This window comes from Triturus cristatus, chromosome 7 (genome assembly GCF_964204655.1).
Source record: "Triturus cristatus chromosome 7, aTriCri1.1, whole genome shotgun sequence".
NCBI lineage: Eukaryota > Metazoa > Chordata > Amphibia > Caudata > Salamandridae > Triturus > Triturus cristatus.
The window spans coordinates 1,138,142,884-1,138,160,653 of record NC_140590.1 but is presented as its reverse complement, the minus strand read 5'-3'; the positions used below and the strand labels follow the sequence as shown (position 1 = coordinate 1,138,160,653).

Here is a 17,770-nt window from a genome sequence, read left to right as displayed (position 1 = left end):
CCTTACGTGGGCGAGACACCGCCACCTTGTGCTCAGAAGAACCATCACAACCCTGTATATTCCATCCAGTGCACCGCTCTCACTCAGCCCTGATGCTCTGGGAGGTGAGATGGAGTACACCACCCCTGTGTATACATCACACCACACACAAAGAAAGCAGGAGACACACATGAAAGAAACAACAAGTATCAGGTCAAAGAACCACAAGTATAATAGAGGCAAAGCATTGAGGGATTCAAATGGTGTTCCATGTGATAGGATGCCAGAAACAGAGAGAAATCTTAGAGTCCCTAGGCAATGCCCGACCTCAATATTTCCGACATTGTTTCTTCATCATGCTTGTTCGCTTGGCTTTCACTGGCTTCCCGTGATACAATGTAGTGTAATGTTGAAGCGCCCGTAGAGCTCCACGGGGAACTAGCCGCACGCTACTAGCCTTTGGCTTGTGAGGCACAGGCTCCATATTGCTCTTAGTCTATCCAGTTTTCAGCAGCCAAAATCTGCAGGTGAAAGTATAGCGATAAGCGGTGTTTCTGCGGATCACATGATTCCAGTGGGGCCATTAACGGCTGTTACCCACTCCATCGAAATTAAGAGCCGCTGGTAATGAGGCCCTAATCCCTGAGACCTAAACGAAGCCTGCTGGTTCTTATTTTCACCCCGCTTTGACACTTCAATGCTCTTTAACTTCTCCTCCTACCGCTCATGTCGTTACTATGATTTTGTCTTTCACAACTTTCCACACACAGACGCACTTTCTCACACACACACACACACACACACACACACACACATATACACACAGGTTTTTAATTCAGAAGTGATTTTATCTCACACTACTGATAGTTCTGTTGACTTTGCTAGGTTAAAACCGGTGTTATGCACCAGTTAAAACACCCCTTTGAGTTACTTTGCTGATCCCATTTGATCTAGTCAAGGAGACGTCTAACATGATGCTGTGATCTTCCACTGTCGCATTTTTTAGTGATGTTGTGTGTTGAGGACTGCCCCAACCATGCCATTGTTTAGGAAAAGCTGAGGACGCACCTGTGTCACCACAAAGTACACTCGACTTCCACTCTTGGTAGCCAGCTACACTTCCAATCACTCATTGACTGTATCTTTGCCTTTCACTGTTTGCAGTAATTAACTGCCTTTTTGCTAGGTTCACGCTATACAGATACAACGTCAAATAGATTTGATGTTCTGCTAGCAAAACAAATCATGTCCACTGCGAAGGGTGCCTCATTCCCACAGTTCTTAAGACCAAAGTGCCCAATTTTGTTGGTGTTAAGTGCCTCAAGGCTGTAAAGATGCACTTTCTACACAGCAGATCTGCACTTAGAGTGCCTGGTAGAAGTACCCATCCTATGTGGTGCACAGTGCTCACATGCGAACAGGTATGCATACTTAATGAGATGTCCAGTACAGAATTTCATGTGCCAATCCTAGACAGCTGGGCACATTCAGCACGGTACCAGATTCTAGACCTCACCAATGGTTCATCATGTTCTGTAAAATGTCCGATACCAAGAAGCCCTAAACAGGTTTTCATATTCCGAAGGTGCTCGGTACACAGATCACACGATGTAGGTGTGGAGAGTGCCTGGTACTCTTGTCACCTGACAGGTGTTCTTATACTATGAGGTGCTCTATCTGCGGAGGCCCCAGATGGTTGTGCACACTCTACAAGGATGCGACAACTCCTCATTGGACACACCATCCTTTGCTCCAGTGATACTTTAGGTATCCACATGTTCCCAGAGTGATGCAATGTAGCCATTATACTAGCTGCAGTGGGCACTCTTGAGATGGTTGGGACAGACACAGACTGCTTTTGTGAGTGGAGTGCTGAACTCACTAGGAGTTCAAATCTTATAACCTCACACATTCCTTGTTTTCAGCTCCAGATGACCAAATAGGCAAAGTAGGAACCGGCCTATGGGCCCCACTCCTTTTCGAGGCCCCGCAACATTGGATCTAAATAATATTGATATGATCTTGAACGAAGATTACCATAAAGCTTTCTTACATATTTAGGCGACTTTTGGCATGGTAATAGCTAAGCGTAATATTGCCAGATAATGGGGGCTCCAAACTATGCAGCATACACGGACTGGTGCAACGACATGGACTGGGTCATGGTGGCCGAAAAGGCAGTATATATAAACAGAGGCTACCCCAAGAAATGGGAATGGATATGGGGGGGGGGACAAATTCCTAGGGAACATCTGTACACCACTGACAGATAGAGCCAGACTGGAAAATAGCTGAATGATGTAAAGCAGACAATGCGAGGGGGTGGTGTGGGGGATGTGAGCTTCCAAATAAATAACCAAGTCAGAAATAGGAATGTAATATTCACAGTCAATAAGTGATTGCATGTGCAAATGTATGTTAACTCTGCTTTCAAGTCGTATATTAAATAAACAGAATAAAAAAAAAAACGCTTGCTTAAATATTGTTTCCAAAAGATAGAAAAAGATGAATCAACTAAAATAAGCTAAACTTTTACATTAAAGACTCTATATAGAAAATACTGTACTAATGTAATGTACCCATTAACAACTTAAAGTACATTAACCCGAGACATCAGATTCACATAACAGTTTGTCTCTTAAAAGCTCAACTTCTGACAGCTGTCAGTTTGTAAAAATAAATCTGGTGCATTGGGTATAAGGAGATAATTTGCATGCGGGCCCCTGAAAATTCGATTGCCTAGGGCCCTCCACTGGGTTTAATCCGGCACTGTTTGTTCCTTGCAGAGAGGGGAGACTTCCTCGCGCTGGACCTCGGAGGGACGAATTTCCGAGTGCTGCTGGTGCAGGTGAAGAGCAGGGAGGGAGGCGGCATGAAAATCCTCAGTGAGGCCTACTCACTCCCGGAGGCGGTGATACAAGGCACGGGGACCCAGGTGAGGACTGGAGTCACCCTTGCCGTTGACTCGCCCTTCGCCTCTTAAAGCGGCAAGCGGCCTCTCATACTTGGGGCAGTAGATCCCTCCACCCAGGAGGCTGTAGTTGTGGCAAGGATTGATATATCGATATTGGCTATTGTGTTTTGCTGTCCTGTTCTTCTGATAATTTGTCAGGGATGATGTAATATAAGGATTTTTAACATGTAAAGCTCCATTTTATGTTTTACCCTAACCTGGGTGTACATAGTACAAACACTCCTATCCCCTCTATAATGTTAATTAGTATTGTTGATTCTGTACCGTTAATCATTGTTGTTTAAATTATTGTCTATCATGTTAATGGATTTGCTGCCCTCTTCACTTAGTCTGCCATATAGAGAGGTCCATCTGTCCTGGAGGTCGTGGTTAGAGGGTATAAGCCATGGGTTGATGTGTAAGGATCAGTGTAAGTGATATTGTGAGGAGACAGCCCCCTCTCACCCCCTCCCCCTTACACACAGAGGCACAGAGTTCCCTGGATACGACCAGCTGCATAAGGCAAAGAGAACGCCTGGCGTTAGGGTGACTTCTGGGGTTGTAGGGGCCCTGTGGTCAGGAAAGTCTGGAGAATGAAGAACGTGTAACCCTCCAGAATGCGGAGCACTCTGGAGATTTGAGGGCTCTAGAGTTTGGGCACACTTTGTATTGAGGGTATGGCGGATCCTACGGATGGTGGGCTCGGCAGGAAGTTGAGTGGCTCTTCGTACTGGCAGTCCATAGTTCGGCAGACTGTCGGCGAACTCTGGAGGTTCTAAGGCGTCTCATCCTGAAGGTTCCCTGAGGTGAGAAGACTCTAGTTCAGAGAACTGAAGATTGAATTGAAACTGCACTGATATTGTGTTTAAGTTAGTGCGCTATTTATACTGGAAGAGGTTTGAAGTCGGGCTCTTTTTAGGAAATACAGTAGTTTGGGGGACCTTTCCCAGTGGAGGGTTCCCAAGTTTGGCTGACTCCTAGTACTGGAGGCCACAGAAGCTGGAGAGGCCTTCATGTTTGAGGATTGGGTGCTCTTACCATTGTGATTTGGAGGGTGTGTGGATCTTACCATTGAGATTTGGAGGGTGTGTGACTCTCACCATTGAGATTTGGGGGTGTGTGGCTCTTACCATTGTCTGATTCCTGATGATTTATGACTCCGACCCTCGTACGTTCTGGAGTATTGGGCGTGCCTGTGTGTGAAGGCGCTGGAGGGGACTCTTGGTTTTTGATTCCTGTGGGGTTTAAGAATCCTAAAGTTGGAGGCTGCCTCTTTAGGGCAGAAGTGAGTGCATTGGAGTAGACTTGTGGTTTTTGACACCAATGGGGTTTAGAAATCCCAAGATTGGAGTCTGCATCTTTTAGGCAATCGTGAGTGCATGGATCACCCAGAACTGCTGCCTTCACAGCCACGACGTCTTCATGGGCATTGGGGATGTAGTCAACGTGTTGATAGGACTAACAACTGACCTTTATCCTCTCTTCAGCTCTTCGATCACATAGTTGACTGCATCATAGATTTCCAAAAAAAGCAAGGAATACTCGGAAGAAAGCTGCCTCTGGGGTTCACGTTCTCCTTCCCATGCAAGCAGACAAGATTGGATGAGGTAAGGCTTGAAGATTAAAGAACTTTAGGTTTCGGGAGCCTCTGTTCTCTGGTTTGTTAGCTCATCAATGTTCGTGCAACACATGATGCTCTTCGGCTGGATTTGCTCATTTTTTCAGTGCTGCAGGAGGCACACAGTACTCAAAATGCCCACATGTTTCCTTGGTGCTGCAGCATAATGCGCAATGTAGGCGGTATCTGCACATTCATTCAATGCTATAGCATAGCACATGTCTGCTACCAACACATACCTTATTGCATCAACACATCACAGAATACTCGAAAGAATTTAACAAGTCCATCCGTGCTGCTGTAAAACAGTACTGCAAGTAACAGCATATGCTCTCAGTGCACAACCTGTGATACTGCCAGTACTTGCCCCATCTGCTGCAGCAAAGTGAACAAAACTCCAAGGACCCGTGTCTTCCCTCAGCACTGCAGCATGGAACACACTAGTCTCAATACCCATGTCTTCCAGGATTATGTAATATAATACACGATATTTCGGGCACCAGAGCATTCCCATGCCGCAGCCGCATAGATAACAATGCCCTCAGAAGCTGTAATTCTCTCAGTGCTGAGGAATATGTTCAGTGCTGCAGCATGGAACGCAATAGTCTCAATACCCGCGTCTTCCAGGATGCTGCAATATAGTATACGATACTTCAGGAGCCAGAGCATTCCCATGCCGCAGCCGCATAGATCACAATGCCCTCAGAAGCTGTCATTCTCTCAGTGCTGAGGAATATGTTCAGTGCTGCAGCATGGAATGCAATAGTCTCAAAACCCATGTCTTCCAGGATTCTGTAATATAGTACACTATACTTCGGGCACCAGAGCATTCCCATGCCGCAGCCGCATAGATCACAATGCTCTCAGAAGCTGTCATTCTCTCAGTGCTAAGGAATATGTTCAGTGCTGCAGCATGGAACGCAATAGTCTCAATACCCATGTCTTCCTGGATTCGGTAATATAGTACACTATACTTCGGGCACCAGAGCATTCCCATGCCGCAGCCGCTTAGATCACAATGCCCTCAGAAGCTGTCATTCTCTCACTGCTGAGGAATATGTTCAGTGCTACAGCATGGAACACAATAGTCTCAATACCCATGTCTTCCAGGATTCTGTAATATAGTACACTATACTTCGGGCACCAGAGCATTCCCATGCCGCAGTCGCATAGATCACAATACACTCAGAAGTTATCATCATCTCAGTGCTGACGAATATGTTCAGTGCTGTAGCATGGAACACAATAGTCTCAATACCCATGTCTTCCAGGATTCTGTAATATAGTACACTATACTTTGGGCACCAGAGCATTCCCATGCCGCAGCCGCATAGATCACAATACACTCAGAAGGTATCATCTCAGTGCTGAGGAATTCTTTCTGTGCTGCATCATGGAACACAATATTCTCAATACCCATGACTTTCAAGATTCTGTAAAATAGTACACAATACTTCGGGCACCATAGCATTCCCATGCCGCAGCCGCATAGATCACAATACACTCAGAAGGTATCATCTCAGTGCTGAGGAATTCTTTCTGTGCTGCATCGTGGAACACAATATTCTCAATACCCATGACTTTCAAGATTCTGTAATATAGTACACTATACTTCGGGCACCAGAGCATTCCCATGCCGCAGCCGCATAGATTGCAATCCACTCAGAAGCTGCCACTCACCTCAGTGCTCCAGAATACTTTCAGTGCTGCAGTATGGTGCACAATGTTCCCAGTACCTGAATGTTCCAGCAGTGCTGCAGAATAGTGCACGGTAGTCTGAGTGCCTTAACATTCCTTCAGTATTGCAGCGTGGTTCACAATACTCCCAGTACATTCCCTTGGTGCGGATCCAGAGTACAGAATGCTCCAAGTATCGTGACACTCCCTCAGTGATTCACCGTGTGGAACAGCAAACACCTGGTGCCTGCATATTCCCTTAGTGCTCCAGCACAGTGTGCAATACCCCAGCACCTGCACTTCCCCTCAGGGCAGCTGACTAGCACCCAGTACCTCAGGTATATGTGCATACCCAGAGCTGCAGTGAAGGAATTAATATCTGAGTGCTTGTATCTGTCCAGCGTTGTGCAGCACAACCCAGTTGCCAGTGTGTCTCCCTTCCCTCACTATTGGGTCCTAGCAAAATACTTAATGCGTACCCTTACTACTGCAGAATAGCATATAATACCAGCAGGGTCAATGCAGTTGTTCTGTGCTACAACACAATACACTATACTCCTTGTATGGGAGCATTCCCACTGTACTTTAGTACTGTGCACAATACTCCAAGTATGAGTGTATTCCCTCAGAGGTATTGCCAAGCCCTCACTGCTCCCAATATCTGCATATACCGCCTATGCTGCTGTTTAGTGCACTGTGCCTTTAATACTTGTGCATTCACTCAGTATTGCAGCATTGTGCACAACTCTCTCAGTAGCTGTACATGACCACTTGTGACCACATAGTGCATTATGTACATTGTACATGCACATACCCTAGGTACTGCAGCATAGGACACAGTACTCTCAACTTGCACATTCACTCAGTACTGCAGTGTGGTGCACAACACTCTCAGTACCTGTACATGATCTCATGTTACAACAAAGTACACTACTTACAATGTAAATGCACATACCCTATGTACTGCAGCATAGGACACTGTACATACTTGCACATTCACTCAGTGCTGTAGATTAGTACACAATACTCTCAGCACCTAGTGTGGCACCGCGGCCAGGGCGACTGACTCCGGAATCTGGGGATCACGGTTCGATCCCCAGCGCCAGGTTAGCCCAGCACCATGTGACTCTGGGCAATAGCTTGCTTAATCTTCCCGATGGCGCCTAGAGACCCTTATGATTGTTTGCGCTTTACAAATGTGGAATATTAACACCTCCACATTCCAGCAGTGCTGTGGTACAATACTCACAATACCCATAAAGTGTATTTGTGCTGTAGTGTAGTACAAAATACGCCTAGTAATGTTCATTTCCTCCATGCAGCACCATTGTACCTGTGTATTTCACCTGTACTAGAGCACAGTATATAATACTCAAGATATATTTACAATTCCTCTGTGCTGCAGCATAAAACATAGTATTCCTGGTCCCTGTGCCGCAACATGCTCCACAATAAACCTGTCTCCTGGCAGTGCAGCAAATGAGTTTTTGCAAGCACCTGCCTGCTCTCTCGAAGCTGCAGCAGAGGAAACCAATCTTGAGTTTGTTGTGTGAATCCCCAGTGCTGCAGAATTATAACAGTTGCTGATTTTCCAGTAGGGGACAACACAGCCCCTGCAGAATGAACCAAGATGGCTTCAGTCAGAGTCCATTGAATCACAGAATACACCACTGCAGATGTGCCAACTCACACAGTGCCAATGAGTGTCATACAATATCAGTTGTCTTCACCCACTCTTCCGGTGAAGAGCTGATATCACATGGTGTGCACACAGTGAGCTAGAAACCCCTGCAGAGAGAGTGATTCCCGCTTGCGTCTAGGGGTTCTGAGTAGCCGACTTCCATCAAGGTTTTTACAACTTCGCCAGGATTTTGGCAACAGCCTCTGAAGCTTTTGTGATTTGTTTTTGGGAGACATTAGATTGGAGCCCATAGTTGGATAGGTGGTTATGAGCTCAAAGCTCCACCACCCTCCTTGAATGGCCCTCATCCTCTGAATCTTTAATGTTCTTTTCAAAGTTGGTTGGTCTGCAACAGAAGTGTGAGAGGCAAATGATGTGAGAGAGAGTGAAGCTTGTTTGAAGTCTACGCATCGTGTGCTGGGAATGAGTGAGATGTCGATGTAGTGTATGGGACCCAAGATGGTGATTAAGTGAGGCTCTTTTGTAGTGTTTGGTAAGAGGCCAATGAAATCAAATTGACTGATACTCCATTAAGGGGAACAACCTTTACAACGCAACTATTACATCGCACTACACTTCCAACGCAGGCATTACAACGCAACATCCTTTACAACGCATGACACTATAATGCATACCATTACAACGCATACCATTACAACGCATGACACTACATCGCATGTCACTAAAACACAGGCATTACAACGCATACCATTACAATGCATACCATTGGAGTTAGAATAGTAATTTTTAACCCCTACACTATCCAACACTTACCCTACTGTTGCACCCCCTGGAGTTAGAATAGTAAGTTTTACCCCTATACTATCCAATACTTACCTTAAATGCAATGTAACAGTATGCGTTGTAATGGTATGCGTTGTAAAGGTAGTATGCGATGTAATGGAATGCGTTGTAAGGGTAGTTTTTTAAAATGCGTTGTAGTGTCATGCGATGTAATGGAATGCGTTGTAGTGGATGTTGCGATGTAAAAATTGCGTTGTAAGTGCATGCGTTGTAAAAGTATGCGTTGTAACGTCATACATCCCTCCATTAAAGTGAATGAGATTGGGAATGAGCGTGACCCCATTGAAGGAGACAAATGAAGTTGGAGTGTTCAATACTTCATTCACTTGCATGGGTCCATTGTAGTAGGATTGACTGACACTCTTTTGAAGGTTATGAGGCCAGTGATGTAGAACGAGAGAGAAGCTGCTGGAAAATCACATGCCAATACTTTTGAAAATAGTGAAATTACTGAGATGTATTAATTCAGCGAACTGCAATTAGTAGGGACCTATTGTAGTGTGTAAGGCCGCTCATGTGGCAATATGTGAGGCACCAATCAAGTCCAGGGGTAGGTGAAAAGAGGATGAATGGGATTCTTCTGAAGTGTATGAGGTCGCTGAAATTAGGTGTATGGGCAACTCCATTGAAGTGTGTGTTGTCATTGATGAAGTAATGTGTTTGTATCCCAGTGAAGGTGATTGTTCTGTGTGTCCTGGTCAGACAGAGAATCTTGACATGTGAGCTGCTTGTGTTGTTTTCTGAGCTCAGAGTGTGAGCCTCAGTACCCAACCATTCCATAATTACCATCAATTTTCATTTAATGTCTTCCTCTCATGTCTACTCTATACTCTGATCTTCTCTAGGCTTTCCTCATCCATTGGACTAAGGGCTTTAAGGCTTCGGACTGTGAGGGCCGTGATGTGGCAGAGCTGCTGCGAGATGCAGTACGACGGCAAAAGGTGCTGTTCGAGTGAGACCTTCATTTACTTTCCTCCATTTAAGTAGGTTTATAGGAAGCTGCTAAAGGAGAACCTGTTTCTCATCCATCACTTCGAGGTCCATGGATTTCACACTAGATGACACCAGTATTATCTGTATGAATTGCACATACTTCAGAATTTCATGATTTTCACTCTGTGTTGATCCTAAAGAAATCACACAATTGGGACCCCCCTCCATTTGCCAACATTCTGATCTGCACTGACGTACATACTTCTGCACTCTATGGATTTTCAGCACATCCAACTCTTGAAATCCAACACTATTCGAATGTTTTTTCTATGCTACTCTGATATCTTTGAATTTACCACCATTCCGATGTAGTTGGATGTGATACTGTTCAGATGTCCTTTAATGTGACTCTACACTGATCTCCAAGAGTCTGTATCATTTGGTCAAAATGAATGTCAACACTGTTGATCACCATGAATGGCACATAATTCTATTCTTTGTGACTTTCACAACTCCTTATAATTCATAGCATACTAAATACTATCGGTGTGATAGATGTTGTTGTGGATTTCATCACAAAATGCTAATTCTCTAAATTTCGTATCACACTTATCTTCATAAATGTTGTATCTTTTTAACCTCCGCAAATTACTGATCTCATTGGGCCTCACATCATTCTGAAGTCCATGAATTAGAAACCATTCAGATGTCTAAAAATGTAATATCAGGGTGATCACCATTACTGTCCTAGTTGCACTCGCGCCACCCTTGTCTAATGGCCCTCTCTGTCTTTAAGTGGTCCACTGGTATGCAGCAGGCAGTAATAGTCAGAACACCATGAGAATGATAACACCTGGCATGAAGGTTTCCCTAAAATCTCGTAGTGTCTTGGCTGTAAAAGCAAAAGCTACTACCCCAGTGGAACTGGCAGGAGGAAGCACTTCCCTTATATTGTTAGATATTCACACATGTTGAGATCAACGCATCCATTAAGTCCAACATTACCTGGCAAGTTTGGTTGCGTTGCGGTTTCAGTATATACATCACATTCCTCTAGCCTGGGCACTCATCTCTTCAATGGAACAACAGTAGGATGAACAGTGATGGGTGGTGGCACACAGTTACTCGGTTGTGTTTAAGCCCCTAGCGTGATTGTCTGTGGCTACTCTGGCCTCTTTGTCCGGGTGGTTAAAGTAACCCTGTTTTCATCTGCTCCTCAGAACATAGAGCTTGACGTGGTGGCGATTGTGAATGACACTGTGGGGACGATGATGTCATGCGGGTACGAATGCCCAAAGTGCGAGGTTGGGCTCATCGTGGGTAAGTAAAGGTTTGGTAAGGCATATTGTAATCTGCACTGCAGGCTTAAAAGATTCCTCATTGGTTCCTTGATCAAAGATAATGCATGTCATGCAAATATGTTACAGCGTTTTAGCCAGAAACCTTTCTCCTTGCATGGTGTATAGCAAGGAGTTGTGATTGTTTTTTTTAAATAATATTTTCTTTATTGATTTTTGTGTATAACAACCAACAAACAGTATATTTCATGACAGTCAGGAAGCAACTTGTACCTTCTGCATTGTTAATACACATCTCAATGATGGTTCTGTATTTAAAACATATATCTCAAACATAATATAGCCACAACCAGGGTATGTTGGGGTCACATATTGTGTAAGTGATGCCACCAAGTTCCCCATATTTTATTATGTTTACCTGGGTGCCCTCTAGCCCTGCTTGGGCCATCGTCTAGGTGTGGGCAAAGTCCCATCTTTCTCTGCAAGCTGTCCATATGCATGGCCTCAGATGATCGTCAGTATATCATGATATTTCTATTTGCCAACAGGAAAGCCAATCTATTCATGGAATGTAAACGTCTAGGGTCATCCTTGTCCTCCATGATTTCCAGCGGCATACTCTTCAGTTCAAGCTCTACTGACTAACCTACCACCGTAGTCAGGGTTCCCCAATGCTGGTTCAGTAGAAACAGATCACTGTACATTCGCAAACCATATGCAAAACAACTGCCTGTTGCAATTTGGCATTGGGCACAATCTGGGAATCGATTGCAGCACGCCCTCTATAACGTTTTGGGTCTGTACTAAATTCTGTGGGAGAAGCTAATTCAATAATGCAGATATCACCAATGTACAGGATGCCATCTTAGCTGCAGTCCACTTGTTATCCTCCATTTCCCTCTGAGTGGAGGGGGTCTTTGTAGGCAGTGGTTCCATTATAATTTTCACTTCTAGCGGATTGAACTCTAAAAGGAACGTCAATTCAGCACAGTATGTCCCCAGCGCAAGGCGTGATAGCAAGTATCTATAGAATTGCGGCTTGTGTATGATGAATTAATCTCTCAGCATGTCATCCCAAGCTGTAAATTATTCCTCCAATGGTTCCTTCTGACAGCCAACTACCATACCATAACGGGTTTCCTATACAAGTGCACCCTACCAGCCTGCTATTCTAAGTGCCTACTGCCAGTAACTGAAGGTGGCCCAGGTCACCAAGGAGAGTCCTCCAGGGATGGCAGCACTATATAGGAGACCAAGGACAGCATTGCTGTCGGACAAGTCATGGTTCAATTAAAATAACAGGTCTTCCCTACTTCCGAAGATCCAGAAATTGATTGTTGGGACCGGTGCTGCCCGTTAACAAAGCTTCAAGTCTGCCGTGCCCATCCCGCCATCATACACCAATTGAACGAATATTGGAGAATGCTGTGGAATGTCTGTCCACCCATAAGAAGGTGTGTCCACATCTGAAGGAGTTCCAGTTCTAAAGGAAGAGCTACCACACCGGAGCAGCAGATCTCAAGTGCCCGTTTTGTTTCTCTTTACCAAGACAGTTGGCCTATTGCAGCCACCGGTCCAAGGTCATGGGACCACTGCTGCTCCCAGCACAAACTCATGAGGCCTCTGCCGACCTCAAAACAAAGACCCTTTTTCCTTATCCTGATCCAAGGTACTTTTAAAAGGGGACCTTAATCACTGCAGGGAACATCTTCACTCCAAGAACAACCCTGTGACTTTTCCGAGCTAGCCCTCTATCCAGTGTCATGGAACAGAAACCCATGAGGACTTTTCTGGGCTTACTACTCCTGCGGACTGCACACTCACTAGTGCTGATACTAGGTAAAAGGTACTAATTCTGTCAAACAAGACCACTGAGAGTTCACGGTCTTTAATCCAAACTCAACCATATATGAAGTTACTTTGATTAACCAAATAAATGTTACAATATTTAAAAGAAATACCCACAACTCATCAAAAGGTCTATAGAAGGCTAAAATGAATAACCTGTTTGCTAGGTTACACTGAGTAGGAATTTCAAGGGTTTTGGGACCATTCTGAAGGGGATGAGAGTGCCTTAAGGAGTATGTCTGGGATCAGTCGTCTCTGCCTACCTTCTGCTCTCTGCAGTTGCTGGTTTTCGCTGATCGGATTTTATGGCCAGCTACCAGTTGTGATTCCAGCACAAATACACAGCGCTTGTTTGATAAAAGGCAGACTTTCTTCTTATTGGATGCTAGTCGAATCAGTCAATAGCAGGAGATATTCTTTCTTCTGGAATCTATTTCAGACGATTCCTAAACTGACAGGATGCAGCAGATGGATTACAAAATTCAAATGCTTTCCGAAGCTCAGTAGGTGGCTGGCTGTGTGCCTGAGGATTCATCAGTCTAAACCTGAGTGTCTAGTGGTATGTTCCCTCGCCTGGGCAGTGGGAAGAAAAGGAATGAGTTATGTTATATTGTTATAGAGACTTATGAAGTGCATTTGCATAGCTGCCCCAGAAAATAGGCTTCCCCAGTGCTATCCTACTACCAAGGTGATACAACACAGAGCCAACATTGAAAACACCTAATATAGCTCACTTATCATCTAGACCATACATATACAAGTGCGTGTTTATCCTGGTGGTAAGCCGTGTATGAGACATCCACCTCTCAGTCACTGTGGTTCTAAGATTCTCATTTCCGCAGAAGAATGCCAGCCTTAACTTTCACACAACTGTCACAGAGAATGTCTTACTTTCACAGCCATAAATAACTGACAAGTCCCTGCTGCTCTCCACAGGGACTCAATTTCATATTGAATAAAAAACAGTTATTGTGTGCAGAAAGCAAGGCTTGCACAAATTTACATCCTGGGCATCCTTGAACCCATGAAAAGTGCTTAATGTGTCCAAAAATAGGTTCCAGGGCCCTCGTTAGGAGACCACCGCAGCTTGCATCACCCATTGCTACTGCTGGCACTGCCAATGACAGTACCTACACAACTACTAACCATCACACTGCTACAAGCTTGACAAACCAGACTATAATAATATAGAATATAGCTATAGGAATGGCTTGGTTGGCAGGTATTTCCGTTGCTTTTAATGTATATTGAAATAATAAAGAACGATTTTGCTCCTCATCTCTAAATTACACAAACAGTGCCACCATTTGGCAGCTATTATAAGTGACGGTGTTGTCAATTATTAAGTGCCGCTGCTGAGCACCGGAAACCACTAGCTCAAATTAAGCCCTGCATTGCACCCCTTGCACACAAAAAATATAGGGTGTTTATGTAGCTTGACAAGTCCCACCCCCAAACACAAAACTGACCACAATATGGAACATTATCACATTACCCTCTCTGAGTGACAAAATATACCTTTACACTATCTTTAAACCTGTGCTTAATACTAATCATAGCCGTAGCTGGGACAGCATCCCTAACCCCATACCCATCCTCTACTCAAGGTCCACCTTTTACTCCAGCTCTTATCCCAACACTAGCCATGAACTTTATCACTCCCCCAGTGTGAGCTGCAAACAGTAAATTTACAGTAATGTTATCTGTAACAAACCAAAACTTTAAGAGTTGCCCCAGTCTCAACCTCAACCAGTAAACGTATCACATGCTGACTGCTACCTTCATGGGATACATTTATCCCGCCCCTAACAACAGCCCATATGTACCTTCATCCTAAACTCTATAACTAATGTGACTTACAATCAAAACTTTATCACTAGCCCAATGTGTTGCTGATCTCTAATGCAAGCACAACAACATTGCTAACTGTATCCCTTTCCACAGCCCATGTGCTAACTGGGAACATTATCTCCTTCTTGGTGTGTGCGGCACTTGATGTCTCCACCCTGTCTCAAAGTGTAACATTAACGAAACCCAATAACTCACATACTTCTCTTAACTGTGTCCCTGTCCCAAGTTCAACCACCACCACATCCAGAAATGTTCATTGTGAGCTGCAGGTGCTGGTTTTAACCTATATCTAGCTGCATTTCATATATGACCTCAATAATAACTCCAACCCTAACTGTAAACGTCGCCCATTACTTCAAGCCTTGGGCCCATTTGAACGTGATTCATGTCAGGAGCCTTATCATGAAGTCAGTGTTTGTTGGAGAAGATGCCTTTACCCTTTTCCTGACGTGGCCTAAGCACAACCCTCACCTCAACCTGCACCACTAACCCAACTCGAGGTGGACGGGCTGCCTCTCCCCATTCCCCAGCTCTAAGTCCAACACAATCCTGTCACTGACTCCACCCTCATTCCAACCCACACACAACTGGTAAAAGTATCCCTATCCTAGTGTGTGCTATGTGGGGTGGTGTCCACTTATCCCAACTTTGACTACAGCTCTAACACTCACCTTAACCATATACCCAGCACCAACCCCACATCAAACCCCATCTGGGAAGGTTATAATTAATCAAGTGTGAGCTGTCTTAAATATCTTCTCCCTGTCCAGAGCCGGCTGTCACCTTCAACATAACCCTAGCCATATGCCCATCACAATCGCAACTTTGACAGCAACCGGGAACCACATCGCTAATATGGGGCATTTACCCTGATGCAAAACCTAACCTTGATTCTAACTGCTAAGTTCATGCTCTACATCTCAACGAAACCGGGAACGGCTCCGCTAACCCACTGTGACCTGCAAGGTATGGGTCTGCCTTACGTCTAACTCTAGGGGGGCTACCTTCAAAGATATTTATACACATGTATATTTATCACATGTATATATACCGCTAACACATAGGTGTAACTCTACACATTTTGGCCATTCCCCATTTACGAGTGTAGATTTACATGTTTCTACACCCTCACTTCAGTGACTGGAGACTCCTAAAAAAGTATTTACAAGTTTTAATTTTGTAAGTCTGCACACATAGGTGATCATCCCGTAGGGCAGGGAAAATGTAGCTTATTATTCTTTAAAAAGATTAGTACAAATATTTTAATGTAAATATAAATATGAATTGATTTTATATATTTATTTTTCCTCTAGAACTAATAAAATGTCACAGCACATTAATTCATCAAAGTAAATGTGAATCAAATAACTATTATGAATCTAAAAATTTTATATATATATAACTAATGTTTAAATAACAATTTAAAAAAACACCATCACTATCACTTTTATTTTTTGTTTGAAGTGTTGTAAATTATGTTCAAAATTCTGTGTGTAATTAATTTACATTATTTTCAATTCTTTCATAAAAGTGTCTTTTTTAAATCAAGTATAACAGGACCTTTAAAATTAAGAAAATAACTGTATTATCATTTAATTTATAACATTAGTTCTTAATGGGTGTTATTTTATTGTGAGTGGTCATGTGTGATACTTGACGTACTCCAAGGCTAGGCTGGAGTACATTTATATCTGTTTTGACATCTTGAGGACTTTTGTAACTTTAAAAGTGCAGTTTGGGAAGAGCAATGGTCTTACTCTCATCTGGGTGTGTGTTTGTATTAGCATGTCCAACTCCTTCTCAAATTTCCCCAAACCTCTTCCATCTAGTTATAAATAATCCCCATTTTCTAGCCACTCCCTCTTGTCGCGCCCACATTTACTACTGAAATGTATACCTATGTGTGAAGAGCTCTCCACCACTAGGGCAGAGGTCGCTGCACAGAAAAGATGGGAGAGGCTGAAACACAGGTCTCCGCCCATAGGCCTGTGAATAACATTTTGGAGTACATGTGGAAGACTGTTGTAATACTGAGGAATTACAAACTGCAGTTTGTGAATAAACCCTTTCATCAAGCACTAAACATAACAGTAACCATATGTGCAACACTAAACAGGAGCTTCGTCACTACCCATGTGCAAGGTGTGTGAATGCCCTGACCTGGTATTTATTTATATAGTATGCACAATGCCATATTTCTGTAGCTGCTTCTAAGCGCTGGATGTGACTCCCAGAAAAATCATGGTGCCTGTGACCTGTTCACTCTTCACAGGAACGGGCTCTAACGCTTGCTACATGGAGGAGCTACGGAATGTAGAACTGGTGGATGGGGCGACGGGTCGCATGTGTGTGAACATGGAGTGGGGTGCCTTTGGGGACAAGGGAGGTCTGGACGACCTCTTCACCTCTTTCGACAGAGAAGTGGATTCTTTCTCCATCAACCCTGGAAGTCAGAAGTGAGTATGAAAATGAGTTCTGTGTGTACCCTGAGTTTGCACAGATACCCAAGTGATCCCATGCGTGCACAGAGAAGCACCAATTATTGAAGTAGACGTTTTGTGCCAGCCCCTAACCCCAGTGCTTAATTTGAGCTGGTGCTTTCTGGTGTTTGGCACAGGCACTTAATTGTCATCACCCCGCTTATGACAGTCTGCCACATGGTGGTGCTTCTTTTCTAATTTAGAGATGAGCAGTACAACAGTTGCTTCTGAAAATAATATACATTAAAAAATAGGAAACAGACGTTTCACCACAAGCGTTACAATGCATTCCATTACCCCGCATGCCGTTGCAATGCGAAAGGTGTGCAGCAGGGGGTAGAAGGTGTTGGATTTAACTCCAACACCCTCCCTACTGTTGCACACACTGGAGTTGGAATAGTAAATTAAACTATTCCAACTTCCAGCGCACCCCGAGAGCAAGTCGGGGTAAAGATTTGCGTTACAACGGCATGGGGGTAATGGCATGCGTTGTAACATCATATAACCTTAAAAAATTCTAATACCCGCCTCCCCAGCCATTCCTTTAGCTTTGGGGACCTGGAATAATCAGAACTGTCACACTTGAAAACGAGAGGGATGGTTAATAGTTGTTTTGGTACCGTCATTGGCAGCAATGATGGGGCAATG

The 17,770-nt window shown here is 44.0% G+C and overlaps 1 protein-coding gene across 3 annotated transcripts in view; it reads left to right on the top strand.

The window, feature by feature from the left end:
- Positions 1-17,770, top strand: part of HK3 (hexokinase 3) — a 302,793-nt gene that overhangs the window by 260,098 nt on the left and 24,925 nt on the right. For all 3 annotated transcript variants that reach the window (XM_085618301.1, XM_085618303.1, XM_085618302.1), the window contains exons 12-16: positions 2,766-2,914; positions 4,420-4,539; positions 9,558-9,653; positions 10,866-10,965; positions 16,915-17,098. In XM_085618301.1, the coding sequence (XP_085474427.1) occupies positions 2,766-2,914; positions 4,420-4,539; positions 9,558-9,653; positions 10,866-10,965; positions 16,915-17,098 (649 nt within the window). The remainder of the gene's footprint in view (positions 1-2,765; positions 2,915-4,419; positions 4,540-9,557; positions 9,654-10,865; positions 10,966-16,914; positions 17,099-17,770) is intronic.